Below are 24325 nucleotides of genomic sequence, written 5' to 3' on the forward strand. Positions count from 1 at the left end.
GAGCATGTTATCATTTGTTATCATTTTTACAAAGTAATGATTTTATTACTTTATGTTTTCAATAATGTTTATATAGTATCTTATATTTTAAAATTATACATATTTGATATCCTAGACTCAGATTTGATAGATAAAATTTTGTCAATATGATCAAATTGTCATCAGTTATATGTAATTAAATTTAAATTTGGAACTTACATAATTGACAGCAGTTTAATTAAATTAGTAAAATTTTATTAATTAAATTTGAGTTTAGGATACTAAATATGTACGATTTTAAAATACAGGATACCATATAAGCATTATTAAAAACAAAAAATACCAAAATAATACTTTGCAAAAACACAGAGTTACCTACCCTTTGAATAATTATTTTTGGGCTCATAATTATTAAATTGCATTTTAATATTTGAATTTCGTGGGACCCACGTAACATACACAACATGAACTAATTATAAAATAATCACTATTTTTTTTTTGGATGAAGCTAATATTTAACACTTGATCATCTAAAAAGAAAAACATTAACACTTGAAATTTATAATTTTTTAATAATAATATAAATTTCGGGTGTCGGATGGAGAATCCTCTATCTATTTATTTAAAAATAAAATAAATAAAATATTATTTTTAAAATATTAAATATGTACAAAATAAATTAAAAAATATTATAAAATTAATAAAAAATAACACAGGGCCCAATTGAGGCGGAAAGTATTATCCCCGTCCCCACCCTATTTAATATTTAGGGTTTGAAAATAGTCCCTATTCCTGCCTCGCTCTCCTTTTAACCGAGGAATCCCTGCCTCATTAGGGGCAGGTACCCACGGAGCCCCATCTCCATAGGAAAAATTTTCATCCCTAAATCCAACAAACATTCCATTAAACCAAATATGCTCTAAATAGTAACACTCATTTACAAACAAAAAAAAAATAGTCCTGTTTATAGTTGTTTGATAATGAAATCAAAATTAATATTAAAAAGATACCAAAATAATTATGAGAGCACTCAGGTATGAACACATTTTAAGGAAAGAGCCCCAAAAATCCAGTTCCTTGGAGAAAAAGGAGACCAACACACTAGAACTGGTCCATTAACAGTTGGACATTTCAAAGGAAAGACCCACCATTAAATGACAGTAATAATTTTGCTGTTCTCCTCGTGTAACTCGTGGATATTAGCAAAATAATTTAAGGGTATTTGGCACATTTGGTCCCTATACTATACTTGTTGTTACGATTTGGTCCCTGAAGTTTCAATTTTAGCAATTAAGGACTTAGACTTCTAATTTCATATCAATGCAGTCCCTAAACTCTATTAGACATGAACTCTCTCAGGGTGTCACTTTTAGAAGGGGTACTCAAGCAATTTCACAACATGAGTATTGGAGGGAAATAAAAGTTGATGGTTAACTAGTTTTGGCCTACTTACGTTTCTTGGGGCTTACATTATATATATATATATACATATAAATCTAATTTGCAGATAAACAAAACAAGAAGTTTGTAACGCCTTAGATAACCAAGACCGTTACACTGTGTGTTTAAAATAGTGCAAGACCTGCTAATTAGCTCGTTTGAACATAAATATGTTATCTAAAGACAACTGACAGGTTATGGTTAAAATATTTTGATCGTAAATGGTTAATTTTCATTAAAGCAAGTGTTTGATACAGGTGATCCAAAAAAAAAATTATTTACATGGCACAAAATAACCCTCAGAGTCTGATACAACAAAAGCCAGTCTAACGGCAAAATACAGTTTAGCACTCTAATTCCTGTAAAATCTCTTGGCCGTGGCGGTCGAGCAGCTGATGATGTACATTCTGCCCCCAGAGCTCTCCAACGCATGGTTGGTCCAGTTTCCCTTTGCCTTTACCTGCACCACGTAACACCCGTGAGTCAAGGCCCAGCAAGAAAATCATAAACAACAAGCATGAATAGCAATATGAGCATGTAATCATCATTAGTCCAATCAGCTCAACTAATCAGCAGAATACAGGTATACAACTAGACAACAATAAACATATACTTTCAATAGGTATCTCGTTCAGTAATACAAATACTTAGGTGTCGGCGCCCTTAGGTCGAGCCCTCTGGTTAGATAGCTGACCCCGACTTGCTTAGGCCGAGCTGCATTTAGTACGCTTATCATCAGCCCCGACACTCTTAAGCCGTACTTTCTTATTGCACATAACAGTCATACAATTATGGAATACAAATGTTCAATTACAGGGAATCTCAGTCCCAAATATAACCACATGGGTGTAGTTTTCTTACCTCGAATCTCGAGCGATGAATAAGGAACGGTTTTGAGTACGATCCTCAGTCACGAGCCTTAGCGGTAAACCTAGTCACAAGCAATGATGGATAATTGTTTAACGCCCAAACGTGACTTCCACTTAGCTGTAGTCGTAGTATAGATGGGCGGTCGATTCCACAAGGAGGTAAAGAAACAAGTTAATCAATAAATAAATGTTAAAGATAAATAATATGAAGAAAATAGAACATGTGATATTTTTGTTGTTTTTGAGATTTAAATGTTAGAAATGAAGATAGATTAAAATGTGATGTAACAATAGGTAACAAGTAGGAAGGATCAAGAATCACCAATATACATACTTATTTATTTGGATCTTTGATTCACAAAAATTACACAAATGAGTAGTTCACATCCCAACTATTCATTTGGAAGATTTAACATTGAAGCACAAATATGTTTCACAAAAATGTATTTAAGTGATTATTATTCTTTACCATGGAAAGATGAGATAAATCTTATAAGAAATCTAAAAATGACATTATACCATTGCCAATAATGCAATAAAAGATTGGACATAAAACCTAACACAAATATTAATTTTACTATTTATAAAATATATAGAAAGAGCATGACTAATTTTATATAGATTTAGCAAAAGTAAATATATATGAATGAGATGAAGAAAATGATAAAGATATTATCTATATTATTTTCACTAATTTGATAATACATAGAAAGTGCGTGACAAAATCTATATACTATTAGTAAACATAAATATAGATAATAAGATGAAGAAGTAGAGATGAAAGAAAATAAATCACTCAAATATATAAACTTTAAGCATAATGTGGATAAAAAATACCAAACAAAGTCATAGTGCATATAAGACCATCCTAACCTTCCCAAAAAGGTTAGCCTATTATGCTAGACATTCTCATAAAATTCTAGAGAGAAAATATGAGAGATGAGACTAAAATTTGGTAGAGTTTTGCTACCTAAAAATTACATAGAAAATGTGAAGAAAGTGTCCCTATTTATAGATGGAGATAATGACTAAAAAGAAATTAAATAACAATTTGGGGTTTACAAAATAAATCTGAAATATTAAAATATGATTTTGGAAAATCAAATCTTATTATAAATATTAACCTAGTTATTTTGGTGTATGGTCAAAATGTCCTTTTTCAAAAGCACCAAAAAAGATGAGCTTTAAATTTCAAAATGGTAATTTTGCAAGGCATAATACCCACAAAATATGGGTTGAAAGTGGCTGGTGGCAGATGGGGGTTTTGACCCACTCCCAGCCAATGGGAAGGCGCCATGTAGGCACTGGCTGGGACTGATTTGGATTGGGCTTGCTGTGTTGGGCCATTGGATGTTGCTAGGCCTGCTGGAGATAAGATGCTGAAGGAGGCTTTGGAGGGTCACGTTGGAGTGAGGCTGCTGGAGCTATGTTGAAGATGGGCCTTGGTATTGGGCCACTGTGATGCTGAGGGGTGCTAGGCTTTGGGCCGTGGGTGAGCTGAAGGTTGGCTTTGGATGGTCACGTTGGAGAGTTGCTGAAGGAAGTTGAAGGCTGGGCAGCTGACAAGTGGCGCAGCAGGAGGCATCAGGCAGCTGGGCTTGGACGCGTGGCGGTCCTGGATGACGACACATGGCGGCTGGGCAAGAAAAAGGCAGATTTTTGCTGGGCTTGGGCCCTCGGATTGGGCTGGCTTTGTCTCAAGAAAAATGTCATTTTTCTCTTCTCTTTTTCAGATTTAATTGTTTTCTTTTATCTTCATTTCAAATTGCCAAAATACAACTTTAATTCCTACAAAATAATAATAAATTAAATCATAATCAAATATTTTCATTTATAAAATAAATCATATTAATTCTATGAAAATATTAATTAAAACTTAATTTATTTTGACTATTAAAATCAATAAATGTGTATTTTTCACCACTAATCAATAACTTATCAAATTCTAATCCAATTAAATATTTTGGAAACAAATACTAGTCTCCGGGGCCTCGAATTCTACCAAACCAGGTAGTAGAACTCGTCCCGAGCGCTTAGGTTTGAATCCCCGAGCCTAAAAACCTTATTTTCCTTTACTTCCCAATTAGGGCCGCGACCCACTCCTTAGATAGAGGCAAGGTTGTAATGCCTTGGATAACCAAGACCGTTACACTGTGTGTTTATAAAGATGCAAGACTTGTTAATCAAGTCATTTAGTTAAAAATGTGTCACTGAAACCATAATCGAACTAGGGTTAAAAGTTTTTGGTCATAAAAGCTAATTTTCATTTAAATAAATATTTCATACATGGGATCCCAAAATAAATAGAGTTTAAGGAACAATTTACAAAATTTCAAGGTTATATATAACTACAAGCCACTCTAAGGGCAAAATAGACATTTAATGTCCCTGTCCATCCCTCGGTCGTGGCGACCGAGCAACTGACTATGTACATTCCGCCTTTAGAGCTCTCCAAATCAGGGTTGATCTAGCTTACCCTTGCCTTTACCTGCACCACATAGCACCCATGAGCCAAAGCCCAGCAAAAGAACCATTTACAGAACATAACTAATAACAGTAATCAAACAATGCATAACTCACTAATCAAATACTCAGCAGACCACATCATTCATATAATCAGTGATATCAATCAACAAACCAACAATCTATCATCCAGATAATTAATATGCCGCAATCATCATATTATCAATATTAAACTTGTCATACAATATCCAGGGTCGACGCCCTTAGGTCGCACCCTTTGTTTATCTCACCGACTCCGGTTCGCTTAAACCAAGCTCAGTGATTATTAAGTTATCCTCAGCTACCAGTGGCCAAGCCGCGTCCTGTGCGCCAATATTAATTCCGGCACTCTTAGGCCATTTATTTCATGTGCACATGGCATAATACCATCATACAATATCGCAAACAAGTATAGGGAAATCTTAGTCCCAATATAGCCACACAATCGGGTGCAGTTTTCTTACCTTTAATTCCTAGTGCTTTGGTTAAGAAAGACGACCCTCGAGCACGATCCCGTCCCGTCCTCAAGGATTAGAGAACTTAGGAGGGTAGAATAGTCTTTTGCCTAGAAGCTAAGTGATATACTCAAAACTTAGGAAGAATGGAGGGAACTAGAAACTGAAGGAATTATCATAACTCTCTCTTTCTCTCTCTAAATTTGCTTTGGAGGAAAGGAAGAAAAAGGCAGGGAATTTAGGCCTAAGCTGAGAATTTAAAGGAGCATAGGCTGGGGAATTGAGTTGGTAATTGAAAGAAAACAGAAGGAAATTGGAGAGGATTCAAACTAGGAATCAAAGCTGGAATTGGTGTGGATTCAGCCATAGTTGAGGTAAGGTTTCAATTTTAATTTCCCTGTGTAGAGCTGAGTAGTTTGGAGCTTAGAACATGTGTTGATTCTGGATTTCTTTGGGTGATTATGGCTGATGAATTGGGATAGTAATTCTAGTATAATTTCAAAGGTTCTGGTGTTTAAAAATGTGTGGCTTAATCTTGCATTCGTAGCTAGTTTGATTATGATGGTAGAGCTATTTAGGTAAAAATTCTGGGTTAAGTGTTGAGGTTCTTGGCTGGGAAAAATGAGGAGAAAAACCTAGTTTTTCTGGGTTCGAAGGGGGGGCGCCGGGACCCAGCCTGGGGGCACCGCAGCGTGTGTGGCCATTTTGGCATGAGGATGCCTCTGACTTGGGGGCGCGCTGCGACTCACTAGGCCAAGTCGCGGCCTGCCTCCCTTTTTGGCTGGGGTCCTTGCTCTCTAACTTGGGGGCAAGTCGCGACCCACTAAGCCAAGTTGCGACCCGCCTGGGTATTTTAGCCTTAGAATGGTTTTTGAAATTAGTAAGGCTCGAGGGTTCGAACCTAAGCGCTCGGGACAATTTCTACTACCCGATTTAGTAGGAATTGAGGTCCCAGAGGCTAGTTTTTATAACCTAAGTATTTATATGGATTGGAAGTTGATGGATACCCATTGGCCTTTGTGACTAGGTTTATTGCCAAGGCTCAGAGCTAGGGATCGTGCTCAGAACCATTTCTTTTTCTCTGCTCGAAATTAAAGTTAAGAAAACTGCACCTTTTTGTGTGGCTGTGTTGGGACTGAGTTCTCTATAATTGAATACATATGTTGTATGAATATTATATGCCATGTGAGCATGAAATGAACGACCTAAGAGTGTCGAGGCTGATAATTTGAACACAGGATGCGGCTCGGCCACTGTGAGTCGATGTTAGCTAGATAAATACTGGACTCGGCCTAAGCGAGCCAGAATCCGTGGGTTAAACAGAAGGTGCGGCCTAAGGACGTCGACCCTGAGTATTGTATGATGAATTTGATAAAATGTCGAATATGAATATGTTTACTGTTGTTAATCTGTTGCTTATAGCTTGTTAAATACTGGGATGAATGGCTCGTGAATCATTGATTGTCCTCCCTATTTAGGTGACTGTTATGACATGCTGAATAACTGGTTAACTGCTTTATGGATCATTTGATTATCATTATTAACTATGCTATGTTGTTATGGTTTTCTTGCTGGGCTTTGGCTCACAAGTGCTACGTGGTGCAGGTAAATGCAAGGGTAGGATGGATCAACCATGAGTTGGAGAGCTCTGGGGGCGAGGTGTACATTGTCAGCTGCTCGTCTACCACGGCCGAGAGATTTGTACAGGAACAGAAAACATGAAATGCGTACTTTGCCATTAGAGTGGCTTTTGATTGTATATGACTTATGAATTTTGTAAAGTTGTTCTTTAAACCCTGTTTTTGGGTTCCCATGTACTATACATTTATTTTAATGAAATTTATCCGTTTATGACAAAAATCTTTTAACCCTATCTTGATTATGATTTTAGGATCACATTTTTATTTAAATGACTTGATTAGCAAGTCTTGCACTATTTTTAAGCACACAGTGTAACGGTCTAGGTTAAAGTTTACGCTGAGGAAATTAACCCTATGAATGGACTTGAAGAATGGAGGAACACTGGTTACACATCAGTTGGACAACCAAAATTTAAAAATCCTCCTAGTAGACCCAAAAAATTAAGACGCAAAGAACCTAATGAGGTCCAGATTGAAGAGAGCAATACACTAAAGTTGAAAAGAAGTTGTGGTCCATTGAAATGTGGGAATTGTGGTGTAGTTGGTCACAATTCTAGGACTTGCCCATTACCTCCTAAAGAAGTTGACACTTTGCCACCACTTAATGATGTGGTTGTGCCAACCCTAGCCGATGTTTATGCTATAACAAGCTCACCTCCTAATGTTCCAGCCATGCCAATCGCATCAGTCACTAGAAGAAAGTTACAAGTATCTTTCTTTCTTAAATTGTTTCTTTCTATTGTGATCTTGTGTGAAATTTTAATGGTTGTTTTTTGTTTTATATTCTACATAGGTGAAGAAGAGTGGTCAAATAAAAGCAGGGTACCAACAATTTTCTCCATCCATTGGCTCAACTTTATCCACTCCCGAGAATGTTAATCAAGAAGGCTAAGAATAAAGAATGAACTTTAATCATGTATTTATGAACCAACAATGAATGTAGATTTGAACCAAACTTTTGTGTTGTTTGACTACTTTATTTATTTTTTTAATGTTTTATATGTTAGAAAAAAATTTATGATTGTCACAGCTATTTGGGATAACTTTTTGAGCCATATGGTGGTTAGGGTAGTTGTTTTGGATATGTACTTTTGGAGAAAAAAAAAACATCACAAATTTTAGTGTATTAAACCATATTCCAAATATATCAACTCAAATCTTTTGTACCTATTTTTTTTATTTCAGTAAACATTGACCGTTTCTATTTGTTTTAGATTTTATATTTTACCTCATTATCTATTTAGACTCTGTGTTTTGATAAATTATTTTTTATACATGTGTTTTGTAAAATAGTTCAAATAGACCCCTAAACCTGATTTTGATGAACAAAAAATTTAGTATAACAACACAGTTCTTAGGCAGAATAACTGTATTTTTGTTCTGAGTTGTTAATTTAATGAATTATTTGTGATTTTAGTTCAAAAAACTTTGAACAAAATCAAATTTAGGGATCTATTTGAACTATTTTATAAAATACAATATTTAAAAAATAATTTGTCAAAACACAAAGTCCAAATAAATAATGAGACAAAACACAGAATCAAGTATAAAACTTTTTTTTTTTTAATGAAACCAAATGTAAGCCATAAGTAATATAACTAAGCCCCGAACTAGTCAACTACCATTTTTACATGTGACTCACGACGGTTGATAGTGTTTGGGGACTACATTGTTATGAAATTAGAATTTTAAGTCCTTAATTGCTAAAATTGGAAATTAAGAGACCAAATCGTAACAACAAGTATAGTTTAGGGACCAACAGTGCCAAATAGGTACACCATTTTTTAATGTAATTTGTTGAAATATGAAGGGTAAATGAGTAAATCTGTAGCAATGATTAAGACAAGAGAATCAGCTATTTTAAGTACTTGACTAGTTCAAAGGTGTTATAATTAGGGCTATAGTGCGCAATGTGCCCAAACTTCTTACCAAACTCATCACAAAGATATCTTATGATATTTGCAATAATTTTGTGCACCAAAAGAAATAAAGAGATCTCCTTCTCTACCTCAAATCACATGCATAAAGCTAAAATAAAACTAATAGTATGTTAAGAATCATGAGTTTAATCTTTATTTTTAATGGAGTATCTCATATTTTTTTAATCGAGATACCATATTTTAATATTTACCTTAAAATTTGTCTATTTTAGCTTACTAATCTTAAACTGCCACATCACTGATAACTCTTTTTTAGTTTACTATTCGGATCTCACGTGTCTTTTGCATTATGCAAATCTCAAGCAACTTTTTTTTTTCATTCTTTACTTTAAAAAAATCAGTTTTTTTGGTTAAATGGGCTCACTACTTGCACTTAGAGTGGATAATGTTATGCTTGACTATAAAACTCTAGGGATAAATTAGAAAATACTCACTTTTAAGACTAGTTAACCAAAATTAGCCCATAAATAAATTAAGTTTAATATTACCCAGATTTATAACCACATTTTCTACAGTACCCTTACTCAAAAACCCTACTCACCTTCACGTAGATCACTGCCATTAACTTCTCCCTCTAAAATAGGAAGGATTTGGGTTGGGAAATGGAAAATGATGGGTTAGTGGAAGGATTGAGTGGGAGAAAGATTAATAAAAGGGTATAATGGATAGATTTAATGAAACATTAGGTATAAAAGTAAGAGTATTAGAAAGTAGTTAGAAATTAAAGTCTCCATCTAATTTCATCAAAAAAACTCTAATACCATATTAAGAATCAAAAGCAGTAAATTTTTATAGCTGAGGATAACATGGACCCATATACAGAGATACACATCCAAACCCTTGTGATTTTGTGATTTTTCAAGTCAGAACTTGGATATTTATATGAACCTAACATAACTACTGATGTTCTCTAGTTCAGGAAATGGCTATACAGCTTTCATACAGACCTTTTTATCAGGAATCTGTATAAGGGTGATTGAGACCCATAAGTAATTGCAATCCTATTTGTTTCTTTAAATGATCATAAGTTTTTCAGGGTGGCAATATACAAACATGTATAATTAGCTCTATAAAAAATTCCAATCATGAATATCAGAAGAGATTTCCAGTTTAGAACTAGGGTCAAAACTTAGAAAAGCTGAAGATCAATGTGACTTTGTCTAACAGTATATGATGCATGATTATCTAAGATGGTCATTGCTAAATCACCCTGCAGATTAACTAACATTGACAGTTCAATACCTCAAGAAAACCAAGATAATTCAATATAATGTTGTAGAACTCAGCGCTAATGAAAACGGTCAGTAGAAGATTCTAAAATGCAGGCCTTTTTCACTTCCAAGAGATGCTTAGGAGTGAAAGATCTGTTTGCACTGCCTGTAGATTGATATCCTTTCTTGTCATAAAAAAAAACTCCTCAAAACAGCTATAAATAGTTAATTGTAAAGAAAATTCACACCAAAGAATGCAACTGGCTAAAATGCATGATGTTATGAAGTGATAAAGTACAATGTCATACCGCCGAAATCTTAGGACAATTTGTATCCATAACAAACAAATTGAAAATTGCACCAATTGCTGAAACAAATTCTAGTACATGCATTAATTATGTCATAGAAAGAATTCTAGTTTGCTAAGGCAATTATTATTATGTTGCTTGTAATTGCATTTCCTATGAATCAAAAGTCAACCAGAGCATTTACATAAGAAGTTGCCAAACCTTATTACTATGTTATCCCCATAAAACAGCCTATAAGAGAATGAATAGAAACACAAAACTAATCAAGAAGGTACAAATCTGTTCTTCATATATGCAGCTAGTGGTAGGAGAAAGGTTTGCGATCGCATCAAACTATGGCTTGATGTTCGAACACCGAATGAAGAATGTGCCACTAGACAGTCGATACATCCTCGCATCAAAATGGCATGTGTTACCATTTACCAGGTACAAGCTATCTCATTCCTAAACAATTATCAGTCTTGTAATGAACTTTTACACATTATCAAGACAAGTTCTCGTCCATGGAGTTTTGTTCTTCGTTAGCCAATGCTGACAACTATTAGGAAAAAGGAAAAAATAGAATCCATTTAGAAGGATCAGATACATAGGAAAGTAGGATATGATAGCAGAGACATCCCAATAGGAGTTTTGTGTGTTTATAAGAGGACAAGGCTTTGCTTTTTAAGTTAGATTGACCTGAATATATAGGATAGAGGTTTATATGTTGATAAAGAGTGCTCACTTGCACTAATGCAGTCCTATTTCCATTGGGATGCTATTCCTTTCCTTACAAAACAGATTCAGATCTATCTATTTTAAGCAGGAACCTACATTTATGAAAACTCAGCTCACCAGCTTCTATTTCTAAAGTTCTAATGTACTGTTCAAACAAAGATAGAATCTCTAGAAATCCATGATTTGGTTCATACCCATTAACACTTAAAAGTTCTAATGAATAAATTCAACAAAGTAACCTTTAGAAGATAGCTAAAACAAGAACTCTATGTTAAAGAAAAGGAAACCTAGATCCCCTTTTTGAAAAAAGCAAATAAAGAGAAGGGCATACACATTCATGCTTATTTCAAGAACCACCCAAGATCTCTGCACAAATATCAAGTTTAAGCATGAGTGGATTTTCCATTACAGAGTTTGTGTCTTAAGTTACAGCCATCACAGCAAAATTCCCAGCAGCTAAACATACCAACAAAGAAAAAGAAGGGTAACCCATTTTCCATTTCATACATTATAGCATAAAACAATAATCTTTCTCAAATATTCATGCTTATTTCAAAAACCCACCCAAGATCTCTGCACAAATATCAGGTATAAGCATAAGTTGATTTTCCATTACAGAGCATGGGTCTTAAGTTACAACCAAAATCCCAGCAGCTAAATGCATCAACAAAGAAAAACAAGGCTTACCCATTTTCCATTCCATTATATATCATAGCATAAAACAATAATCTTTCTCAAGAATTTATGCCTTTGATAGTACCTCTACATCCACTGATAACCTCACAACCTCTACTATAAGGATTGGCCGGTCCAACATGACAATTGTAGTAGGGAGCACCTGGTCTACCGCATGGAATCATGTCCCTCTTTAGCGTTTCATAGCTTATATACCTCTTTTGCATAGCCAAAACTCTTCTGTTGATCTCTGAATCCATTTCCAGATCACCCAAGCAGTCTCCGACCTTCTTCTGGGAGCAAACCCTTTGGTGCATTCTATCAATTTCATTCATTTTCAGTGAGTTTAGGTCTAAAACTGTGACCCCATTAGAAACTGAGAACTGGGTTTGGATTAAAATCAGTGCTAGGTAGAGTAAGATCATGGGATAGCCTCTGAGTTTCAACATTTTCTAAGCTTTTGGTTTCTGGGTGTTTTTTTTTTTTGTGGTTAAGGTCTGTGAAAGTGAGATCCTTTTGGGGGTGGGAGGAGGAGGAGGAGGTGTCCAAAAATGGGCCACCACTACCAACATTACTTGGTTTCAATTTCTGCTTGTGACAAGCTTATATATAGTCAAAATAATTATGTTATGTAGGGATGAAAACTATAGCACATACCATGAATCTTCATACACAGATGAATTTGAAAACAACTTGAGCTAACCTAAGCTTGTGCACTTAATTTTATGAGTTCCATGTATTTATTGATAGTATATATAGAACTTCAGTGTATGTATGTATGTATGTACCTAAAAAATTATTCATTTATATACAGACACACAAACCCCTTGTGAAACAGTGTATATATTTAATAGCCAAAACCCATTACAGGAAGTACAATGCTTATAAAGTAAAACTAAAACTTTAGACTGTTTGCTTTATGTTCAGATAAATATTTGTATTAAATCTTTCATTATTAGTTCTAACATATGTGCACTATCTTTATTTGTTCTTCAAAAAAATAATAATGAGGAGGAGAAAACATTGATGTTTTTACAAGCAAGTAATTCCAAAAGTTCATTATGCTCACAATTTGATTGAATTGTGTAAATTGTACAGTAATTAACAAAAAAAATTTGAAAAATTTAATAAAATACTAATTTTCTCTAAAAAAAATTATGTTTTTACCGTCAAATGTTTTTTTTTCAATTTTATGGTTTTAAGAAAATTTTTGCATTTTCACGGTTTTGTTTATTTTGTTATTGTTTTCAAGTTGTTTTCACGTTTTTTTCTTTTTGTGTTTACACGTTGTTTTTAGATTTTTTTTTATTGATATTTAATTAGTCCAGTTAGTTGCTTTCAAGCTATTTTTCTTAAAATTTATATTTTTGTAATTATGAAATTTTGAAAATTGTATTTTTAAAACTTAAGTGCGTATTTTTTTTTTTAAAAAAGCCATAAAAAAGTAAAACAAAAAAAATATGTATTTAAGAAAAAATCTTTTATTTTTATTTTTTCTTAATCATTTATGATACAATACAAACCATAAGATAAGAATATGAATGTCACCAACCTCTCTCCAAATTTTTTTATTTAAAAAGAAAACTAAGTGATCAACTTGATAAGATTGTGGAAGGAAAAGATCATAAATGGCCAGCTAGTGACTTTTTTTTGTACACATTAGAGAAATATATGACTAAAGATAGAAATAAATGAAGAAAATTGGGTTACAGCCAAAATAAAGGAAAGGAGACATTATAGGAATAGGAGTCACACTCTCACCTACTCTACTTGACAGGTGTATGGGTATTTTTGCAATTATGGCAGGGACCAACCATCATTAATGGAAATTCTCTCAACAAGCAAACTAGATATTTATAGGAAAAAATTGGTGAAAATGATTATTTTTAAGTGAATTTGTAGTCTTACATACTTTTGATAATTTTTTCAAAATGATTTAAAATTTGATCATTTTGCAAAAAATTCGATTAGTTGTCTAAATTTTTCAATTAGTTGTTTAAAATTTTCAATTAATTGTTTGAATTTTTCGACCATCTGTCTAAATTTTTTACTTCTAAATTATGAAAGATTATTTTGTAAATAATTATTAAAATTGGACCAGAGTACAAAATAACTTTAAAAAATATGTCATTTTACCAATCATCCTATTTATATTTATATACATATTTTCTATTGGTGATTGAATAATAATAATCTTATTGTGGGTATTTTAGTGGAGAGTAATGAAATCATAGAAGGTGAGAATAAAAATAGAATAACATTAGTTTATCTTCTTAGATTAGTTTCTGTGTATCATGACTAGATTTGTTTATCTTCTTATATATAGTCAAAATAACTATGTTGTGCTTCTTTTTGTTTTATTTGTATACAATTAGATTAGTGATTGTTGGTCATCTTTTGGAAAGATCTGTATTTATTTCTTTGAACATCTTTTATTTGTATTAGACTTTGTTTCATATTAACATGTTAATGAAATATTCTTTTTTTCATAAAAAAAAATTGATTGAAAAAGAATTTTTAAATTTATTTTGTTATGCATTGGAATTAATTTTTTACCTATTTTTTTATAAAAAAATTATTCTACTAAAATAATGAAAAAAAACTATACTATTATAATTTACAACCAAACAAAACAAAGAACAAAAATAGATTTTATATCTATTCCATTATAACCCCAACAAATATATCAATTATTCATACATTAGTTTATAAATAATATGCATTATACATAATATGCAATGAGACTAGAGTAAAAAAAACATACAAACAAACTATGGAACATATATTCCTATATGTCATGTATGTATTTATATATTTATTGCAAGTTGTACTATAATGTATAAATAGAAGCATCAATTTATAACAAATGTCTCTAATTTTTACAACAACATGATGCATGTAATTACTTTTGGCCTAATATTTGCATTAAATGTCATGAATTATCTTTGGTGAGAAATTTAATTATTGGCAATACTCCTTCTAGACACCCTTTTGAAGTAGGCTTATTGTGACTTAAAGATTAAGATAATAATATTACAAAGCATTATAAAAATGATTTGCTTTTCATGCATTATATAGTTGCTTACCTTTTTGTATATACATTCTTTGAATTTAGTATTGACTATTGAGACAAAAGTTTATAAATGGAGTCTTTAGGAAGTGCTGCAAAATCCTTTTTCACACTAGATTTTATTTGGGTTATCATTAAAATATAAATATATATAATGAGATATTATACTTGGTGCATGGAATGAGATATTGTGCAGGAAAGGCTAATACTCTCATCTGAGTGGGGCTTATATGAAAATCAAATTTTGGAACTAGCTTATATAACTATTCAAAAATCGTTGTGCTAATATGATATTTTGATTATTGCGATATTCACGGCATAAATATTTAAGTTTTTGTTGTACTTAAATATCTAATTTATTTTTTTAACGGCATAAATATTTAACGTTTATTTTTTGTTATAACAGTTACTTTTTCCAGTTAAGTGGCAAATACCAAACTTTTTAATTAGGGATATTAGCGGCATAAATACATAAGTTTATGTCATTTTTGTACTTAAATACTTAACTTTCAAAAAAATCAATTCTTAAAAATTAAGTATTTAAGTGCAACATTTACATAAATTTAAGTATTTATGTCGCCAATATCCCTATTTAAAAAGGTTGGTACTTGCCACTTAATGGGAAAAAATAAAAGTTACAACAAAAAATAAACGTTAAGTATTTATGCCATAAAAAAAAGTTAAGTATTTAAGTGTAACATATTTATAAACTTAGGTATTTATGCCGCCGATATCTCTTTTATTATTTGATATTTAATTGTCTAAAACTAATGTTTTACTTTCTGAATTGAATTTTAAGATGGAAAAAAAATGATTTTTGGTTCTAATCATATTTTTTTTTCATTGTAGCCAATAATTCTACAAACATCTCTTCTTCTTTTTTTTTTACAAAATATGGATCATAAATTTTCATGTCATGTTGTTGGATGAAAAAGAACATGAAAAGAAAAGTCACTTCATTCAAAACTTACTCTGAAATAAAGGAGAATCAATTATTCTTTTTCTTCAGTGATTAACATTGTTAACAAATGCAAATGGTGTTCATGATAAAAATTGTCAGCAAAATGTATATTAACTAACCAATTACAAATCATAATTTTAGTGAGGCAAGTGTAGTATTTCAAAAGCAAAAAAAATGGGGATTTTTTTATAAATATGACTTTTATGCTATTATTGTATAAAAATATAATGATTATACTTTTTCTAATTTATATGAAAAAATTTATTAAAGAAAAAAAAAACAAAGTATGAGAAACATAATTGCTAACTAATAAAATATGAGAAACTTGATTAAGAGTAAAATTATGACATAAACTAACTTTTATAAAAAATAAGTAAAACTAAACCCACAAAATGAAAATTCTTAGACAAAATCATAGAATAACTTTTTTTTTTTTTTAAATACATATTTTTGCAAACTATATTAAAAAACCTGTAATTTTCTCAAAAAAAAAAAAATTGTCATATAATAGGTTGAGAAAAATAAACACAGACGCTTGTGGTATTTTAAAAGTTAGTTTTTTCTACCCTACTAATTAAATTGATCAATATTAGTTAAAATAGGAAGTACAAATGTACATGTAAGTCCTCTCTAAAATTTACATTAATAACAATAAGAAATTTAATATATTATATTGAAAAATAAAGTTATAGCCAAAAAAAAAAAATTATTCTTGTTATTAGTTAATTTTGATCAATTTAATAGGTGGGGGAAATTTGTTTTAATTATTAGAGCCAATTTTTTTGTCCTAATCATCTCTGTTCCACAAATGAAATATTGTGGCACCATTAAAAAATCTTCTTATATTTATTGCCAACTGATTTGTTTGAAAAGGTTTTATTATTTTGTACTGATATGACCATAATTCATTGGTAGGATAGAAATGAGACCATAAATAAGACATAAAATTAAATGTCAAAAAGAATTTTGGTTGTTTCAAATTTCTTTTCTTTCTTCTTTTTGTTTCGAGAGCTGGTATATGTTACATTAAGCTTCTCAATACAATAGGAGATGATACATTATGGTTGGTTAGCGATATCTCATAATATTTATTAAATTTATATATGTAGAATCTGATATTAGATTGCGCCAATAGCGATATGTCACCTTAGCAATTTTATTTTGTTTCCCATAAAACATTTGTATTAGTTTTTATGAAAACTTATCAAATGGAGGGGAAATTTTCTCATTGGTAATTGCCACTACCATTGTTCCTATTGAAACTCTACTTTAGACATCCAATAATAATAATTTCTCTAAAAAAAATACTTTTAAGTTGGACAATATTTCATTTACTCTGAAATTTTATAGGCTAGCTTTTGGAACTTTATATGAATTATTAAAAAATGAAGTGCCTTTTAGCTCATTCCAACCCAACTGGAAAACATTAAATTTGTGTTAATTTTACCCAAATTGCATCCCAACTGAAGTGTATAATGTGTATCATATAAGGCTTGGTATAAAATGACTTAAAGGGTGGGAAATGAAGTAAATGTTCATATTTTTAATTTTTAGTAAAATAGTCTAACAACTTTTTAGTATTACATATTACTAAATATGTCATTTAGCAAAGTTACTATTTTATTCTAAATATTTTAATATTATGGTATATGTATATTAATTTTGTTTAATTAGTTTTAATTTTAAAGTTATTTTGATTTTTTTATAGATTGTTGAATGATATACCATGCCACAAAATATATATACTGAGTTGAAAAAATAATATACTAACAAAACTTACAAAATTATTACTAAAAATTGTATATACTATGCTAACAAAATTACATGCTACCATTAAAATATATATACCATGATACAAAATTATATATGTTATCCCTGTTTTTCCCCCGGACATGTGGCACGGCACACTGGGTCCATGGGCTATTTTAAAGAGAACTAAGGCCCAAACTGAGCCCAATGGATGGGAGGAATAAGTCCTGGTGGCCCAATTACCAGCAAGCCCAACATTGTCCACTGGGCGCCCCCACACGAGGGAATCGAGACCATGATGTGGGCATAATTTGTCTTCCCGGATCCAACCTAATGCATCATCCGAGATGCGATTAAGGGTGATGGACTCAAGTCTAAGAATGGACCGGGACGATAGCGGATGAACCCGAGCTCTGGTAAACGAGCCAGGGTCCTGGTAAATGAACCCGGAGATTGTCCCCGACACTGACATCACCCCGAGAAACACGGAGTTTTGTTTCCTCAACTAACCTGCAGAAGAGGTTACATATGGAATGTACGTCGTCATTCAGAACAGTAGCACCACTACTCTGACAGATCCTGTCCCCAGGATTCCCTTGGCACCCCACGCGGACCAATCTGAAGCAACGTATTGTTGTCAGCCGAAAAGCTGAGATAGGCTCAAGCTGGCCCAATGGGCTCTGATTAGTGTATTTTATTTGATAGAATCCTTTGTATTAAGCCTTCGTTGGTGAGCAAATCATTTGATAGAATCCTTTGTATTAAACTTTCGTTGGTGAGCAAATCATGATTATATCCATAATGGGCCCAGATTAGTCCGACCCAAACCTAGTGCACCAAACTGCCTATATAAATAGGACCAGCAGTGCACTATGGGGAGTAATGAAATTTTCTCTTTTAAGCACATACTCTACTCAAACTTACAAATTACTCTATTGCTAAAGCTCTCTAAACTCTAATACAATAAACTTGTGGACTAAGGCTCTTTAACGCCTCAACCACACATAAAAACTCTTGCGTGATTATCTTTAAATCCTTTATTTTAGCTCTCTTATCTTTCATAATTCTAGTTTCCGAAAAACTCCGTAAACAATATACTTCCATTATGTATAATAAGATAGAAACTAAATATCATCTTAAAAAAATGATATACCCTACCATAAAAAACATATACAATAAACTCGTAAACTAAGACTCTTTAACGCCCCAACCACATAAAAGCTCTTGCATTATTATCTTTAAATTATTTCTTTTAGCTTTCTTATCTTTCATAATTCTAGTTTCCGAATCAAGTATCAATTAGAAAGTATTGTAGAATGGAAGTGACGGAAATACTTATATATGTCATCCCTAATCATAGAATTAAAAATTTACATCATAAATTTAATAAATTTGTACAATGCTCGTGTCAATGCTATACTTCTAAAACATTCTTCTTCTTAGTACAGTGGCAACCAGATGGCCTTGAACACAATCTATAATAGGACCAAGAAATGGATTTTAAGTTAAAAACCAAACAAATTAGGCAATGTGTTTGGCATCTAATTATGAGTGAATCTTATACGTATGAGAAGAAGTAGGAGACACCACCAATCGGTCAGAAACTCCTAATTTAGTGTTCAGAGTGTAAGCTGTTCTACGTTCTTAGAACTTCTTGATAGTCCATTACCTAATCTTCCATCGTTCAGATCATCATACGCACTTGCACGGTAATTAGAGCTTGCCTCTTCATTGTCTGAACAGCCTGGTCTTTCGGTTAGAAACTGCTCCCAGAACACGTCGTTCACTTTACCCGGAGCAGCTACTGACCCTTGATTAGTAGTTGCAGCCTCTTGGGAAGACGGTAGATTTTTTCCTCCATCGGCCACAGTTTTCTTCATCGAAGAGAATCTAGTTTCAGATTCTCTTGGATTGGCACCAAATCTTAATTCCAGGGGTTTCCTGATACCCTGACCTAGTTGGGGCATGCCAGCTGAATAAGGATGGTTGTTTACTTCAAATGGAGAAGATGCTAGGCTCAGATTTAATAGACAGGAAATTTGGCCATCGCCTTCTTCGCTAGAAGTCAAATTTGTCTGCAATGAGCGCAATCCGGGGCTTCCATTAGTTGGCTGTTTTCGTGACAAAGATGAATCCATTTTAAATCCAAACGATGTCCCTGTATCTGAAAGCTCTAATGGTTCGGGTGCAAGGAAGAGGCCTTCTGCTCTTACACGCGCACCTCTAAGTTCTGGCTCAGATATTTTCCTGTGCAAAATTTCTCCATCTTCATTGGAACTCTGGGTGCTATTTGAAACCAGGTGCATATCTGAAACAGCTGGTGATAGTTCCAATCTCAGCTTATTTGAGAAATCTTGGTGGAAAATATTCCCAAATTCGGCTCTTGAACTACTGTGGTTTTCCACAAAACCATTTTCAACAACTGGCTGTGAATATTCAACTTCAGGCAGTCGCCTTTTCTTATTATATGATCCGAAATCCATAGATTCAATCTTCTGAACAAGATAATCTACGAAAGCAGGATCTTTAACAGCTTTCTCTAAAAAAGAGTGCAAATCATCTTGCCTTTTCTCTATACCATTCACCCGCTGTGTTACGATTTCCAATTGAGGCTTTTCCATTAGCTGCTGTTTGCAATGAGAAATATTTTCCTCGAGCACAGATTTTTCACGTGAAAGCTTCTCTAATTCTTCATCAAGAGTTGCTCTTTCTGAATCGGCTAAAGAACCTTGAGGATTACTGTGGCTATGAATTGGTTTTCTTCGGTGGATATTCTTAAGAAGATGCTTTTGATCTTTCACAAAATCCTCATTCTGAAATTCCCATTTCTCAGGGTCAATCTTTCGAAACCCCTGTCACCAGAATAGAACTCATGTACTCAGCCATACAATACTGTCCACATATTTTTAAATACCAAATGAGATCAGAGACACCACAAGACCTAAATATCTTGAAAACATTTTATGTGTTTGGAAAAGATATAGAAAAGACATTTAAATGCATGAGAAATAAGTAAAAAAACAAAAACAAGAAATAGGTTCTGCTGGAAGTCTCAAGGAGAGTGGAGATACAAAGAAAAGAAACATAACAATCAGCTTTATGTATGGACAGAATGAATACAATCCAAACACAGAAAAAATAGATACAACTAAGATTTCAAGTATTGAAAAAATTAACATTTGCTTTTGTTGTTTACCGAAGTTCCATTTCATCATTTCAGTCTTGATACTACTTCAACAGAGACGCAAACACACATTTTTCATTGATTTAACAAGAACTGAAGCAGAATCTCAAGGTTACAGCTAGCATGGTAGCTGCATACAATATACACAACGAGGTTGAGTTAGACTTTAACGAGGCTAATTTAAGGCTTTCTCCCTTGAGAAGTTTCTGATTGTTCTGTGCTTTTAGTGGCTAAAGTAGTTTTCATCAGAATGCACAATAATGTCTTTAAAAATAATCCCTAGTACCAAAGTACTACATTTTTTATAATTCCTGCTACTGGTCTTAAGCCAGCTCAGGCCTTTTTGTCATCTATCATATAGCACCTTGTAGACACAAGCATTTTACATAGCTCCATATCCCACCTTATTGTTGAAGTTTACTGATGCAACAAACTTATTACTTCAGAGCCCAACTTTAGCAGCTAACATCAACGAAGCCTATTTCATAGGCATACTATGCAAGTAACAGAAACTAGAACTCGAAAAGTATCAAACAGACATCAGCTATGTCCCTCTCTTGCCAACATTCAACATTATACAAATAACAACTCGAGGGCTTTAATTAGCTTCCCTAGCAACTATAAAAGATAAATTTAACTTTGTTCAACATTCACAAGAAGTGATCACACTTCCATTCCTCTTATGTTCAAACTACAATTAAAAATAAAATAAAATATATCTTTCTTTTTTATCAAATAAAACATGATATACAATACAGTAACCTCACAATTTTCATTCCTTTCTCTAGTTCTCTTACATATTTTACATATTTTCTTCCTACCAGCCCTTTTTTCAGCCTAACTTTCTTTTAATATAGAGAAATCCCTATCAAAAAATGACTACAGAAATATTCCCAGAAGAAAATCATGTCCAATTTCATTTAACTATTTCCTATCATACACATTGTTAAGAACATCAACTCAATATCATTAACAATCCACAAAGAAATCACGGAAAACACTCAATTAAAAGCATGAATTTCATAATCAAACATTTTGAACACGAAACTAAACCTTCAAAACTCAATTCAATCAATTCTTAGTGAAAGATGCCATTAAAGCTCATAAAGCAATAAATTTCACACAAATTCGAAAAAAATGCAATCGAATCCAAAATAAAAAAAAAAAACTCACGTAGGTGTTGAGCTGACGAATGAAGCTGGAGAAATTATTGTGCTTGAAATACGTTGGAAGGAGAAGGCGACTGAACTCCGGCGGATTCCAAACCACGAAGCTGCTCTTGCTTGCGCTCCACGAAACGATCTCGTCCGTGGCAGAATCATCCACCATATCGTAAGTTTTCAACAAGAACGGCGCCGGACCACTCCCGCCGGAAGCGGCCGCCTGAGCTCCTTCCATCGCGATCGTAAGGGAAGGAGCTTGTGGTTTGGGGATAGAGTTTGAAGCGAATTTATGGTGGAAGAAAGCTTCGGAGAAGAAGAGGGATTGGGGGAAAAAGAAAAGAAGTCTAAATTGAGTAAACTCTACAGAAATGGAAGATTCCAGCTATGGGTTCCGGCAGCCATAGTTGACTCAATATCTGTATTAGTATTAGATACGGTTAGGAATGGACAGTGTACGGTTTGGTAGAAAATCATGGACAATAATCATCCCTAAATTAGAGTAAATATAAGATTTTTCTTATTACCAAAATTTATAATTAAGTACATTGGAATATTCTTATACAGGGGTGACCCTTTTGTTCGAATGGGCAATTTTTATTATAGATGCACACGGGTTAGATTTTTGGATTTTGGGTGCATCGGGCTCGGGTGGAGAAAAATAGTACAGAAATCGATCCGAAAAATTCGTGTTTTTGTGAGGTTTCGGGTTTGTTCGGGTCGGGTTGGACTGGACCTATTGAGTTTTGGGCCGAAAAATCAAATTTTGCAAAAATACTATTTTTTTTTACACTTTTTTTCAAAATACTATTTTTTTTTTCAAATTTGGGGTTTGATTTCTAGTTGAACTGGGACTATTGGGTTTTGGGCCGAAAAGCCAAATTTTATAAAAATACCATTTTTTATACTTTTTTTCAAAAATACCATTTTTTCAGATTTCGGGTTTGAACCCGAACCCGAGTTTAAAAAATTTAAAATCGAACCCTACCCGAATTTTTTCAGGTTCGGGTCATATTTTACCCGAATCCGACGGATTTTCTCAAAAAACGTGTTTTCGGGTTGCGGGTCGAGCGGTTTTACGGGTTTTTCGGGTCAAATGTTCACCCTTAATTTTTATCACCTTGAGAAATTATAATCTAATTTTTTTTTCATGATGTTATGCTAATTTTTTATAAATTTCAAATAATTTACGGTGCTGAAATCAAAATTCAAACATTGAGTTGCATGCGTGGCGAATTTTTTTATATATGCGTAGATAACAGACTATTTGAACTTTCATTTCGACAATGTAAATTATTCGAAATTTCTTGAAAATTGGCGGGATGCCCACTATAACTATCATGTATGCAGTCATACAAAAAAATTGGGTTATAATTTTTCTAAGTAATGAAAATAGAAAATGCACGTATGATATGGGTAAAAGTAATGTTAATTGTGGCTTTTTTGCTCCAATTTATATGAGATTTTTGAGGTAAAAGAATATGGGAGTGTTTGTGGTAGGGTAGTTTTTTTTACTCTATTAGTAGAGCACACTCCCTCTATGAACATAAGGGTACGTCTTCATTCAAATTTTGTTTCTTCACGAGGGTGTTCAGTGTAGTTATAATGAGTTTATTACAAGTTTTTGAGAAATTCTAAATAATTTACAGTACCGAAAATAGAGTTCAAATAGTTGCTTTTACATGCGTATAAAAAAAATAGCACGCATGCAACAAGTTGTTTAAACTTTGTTTTTTGCACTGTAAATTATTCAAAATTTCTTGAAAATTTGCAAAAAGTTCACTATAACTACAATAAACATACTCATAAAAAAAATGGAATAAAAACGCCCCCATGTACCCATATAGGGAGCATGCCATGCCGGTAGGGTAAAAAAGACTACCCTACCATAGAACTTCCCTAAGAATGGGATTTTTTTATTTTGTGAAGATTGTTTTCCAATTCAACATAGTTTTAATTTATATATATATATATATATATATATATGTGTGTGTGTCATATTACGTAGTATCACTATTTAAATAGAAAAAGTACAATTTGGTGGAATAGAAAATTCAAACCTTAAAAGCTTATCATTTAGTCTAAGCGCAATCTAAACCAATTCATAAGCAGCATCATAAATACAACGTAATATGAAGAAAACAACGGAATATAATCATTTGGTACTCTATATTTTTGCAAAGTATTATTTTGGTACTTTATGTTTTTGTAAAGTATCATTTTGGTACCTTCTGTTTTTTGCAAAGTATCATTTTGGTACTCTCTGTTTTCAATAATGCTCATATGATACCCTGTATTTTAAAATCGTACATATTTGGTACCCTAAACTCAGATTTGATAGATAAAATTTTGTCAATTTAATCAAACTGCTGTCAATTATATAAGTTACAAATTTAAATTTAATTACATAATTACAAATAACTGATGATAGTTTGATCATATTGACAAAATTTTATCTATCAAAT

General features: G+C 32.6%; 2 protein-coding genes across 2 annotated transcripts; both read right to left on the bottom strand.

Moving 5' to 3' along the window:
• Nucleotides 1–11608: 11608 nt before the first annotated feature.
• LOC133815716 (protein RALF-like 24) lies at nt 11609–12185 on the bottom strand. The gene is made up of 2 exons (XM_062248525.1): nt 11822–12185; nt 11609–11634 (listed from the first exon to the last, which is right to left on the bottom strand). Exons 1-2 carry the CDS (start codon nt 12183–12185, stop codon nt 11609–11611), a joined length of 390 nt encoding a protein of 129 aa, XP_062104509.1.
• Nucleotides 12186–18825: 6640 nt separating this feature from the next.
• Nucleotides 18826–22325, bottom strand: LOC133819876 (heat stress transcription factor A-5). Its single transcript, XM_062253249.1, has 2 exons — nt 21874–22325; nt 18826–20368 (listed from the first exon to the last, which is right to left on the bottom strand). The coding sequence occupies exons 1-2, from the start codon at nt 22096–22098 to the stop codon at nt 19136–19138; spliced, it is 1458 nt and encodes a 485-aa protein (XP_062109233.1). The 5' UTR covers nt 22099–22325; the 3' UTR covers nt 18826–19135.
• Between the last annotated feature and the right edge of the window lie 2000 nt (nt 22326–24325).

The sequence above is a fragment of the Humulus lupulus genome, chromosome 2 (genome assembly GCF_963169125.1).
Source record: "Humulus lupulus chromosome 2, drHumLupu1.1, whole genome shotgun sequence".
Classification (NCBI taxonomy): Eukaryota; Viridiplantae; Streptophyta; class Magnoliopsida; order Rosales; family Cannabaceae; genus Humulus; species Humulus lupulus.

Excerpts from the sequence above, each read along its gene's own strand:
- LOC133815716 (XM_062248525.1), bottom strand. The coding sequence starts at position 12,185 with ATGTTGAAACTCAGAGGCTATCCCATGATCTTACTCTACCTAGCACTG. Across the intron at positions 11,635-11,821 it reads GGTTATCAGTGGATGTAGAG|AGATCTTGGGTGGGTTTTTG; the intron begins GTACTATCAAAG and ends ATATTTGTGCAG.
- LOC133819876 (XM_062253249.1), bottom strand. The coding sequence starts at position 22,098 with ATGGAAGGAGCTCAGGCGGCCGCTTCCGGCGGGAGTGGTCCGGCGCCG. Across the intron at positions 20,369-21,873 it reads TTCGTCAGCTCAACACCTAC|GGGTTTCGAAAGATTGACCC; the intron begins GTGAGTTTTTTT and ends TTCTGGTGACAG.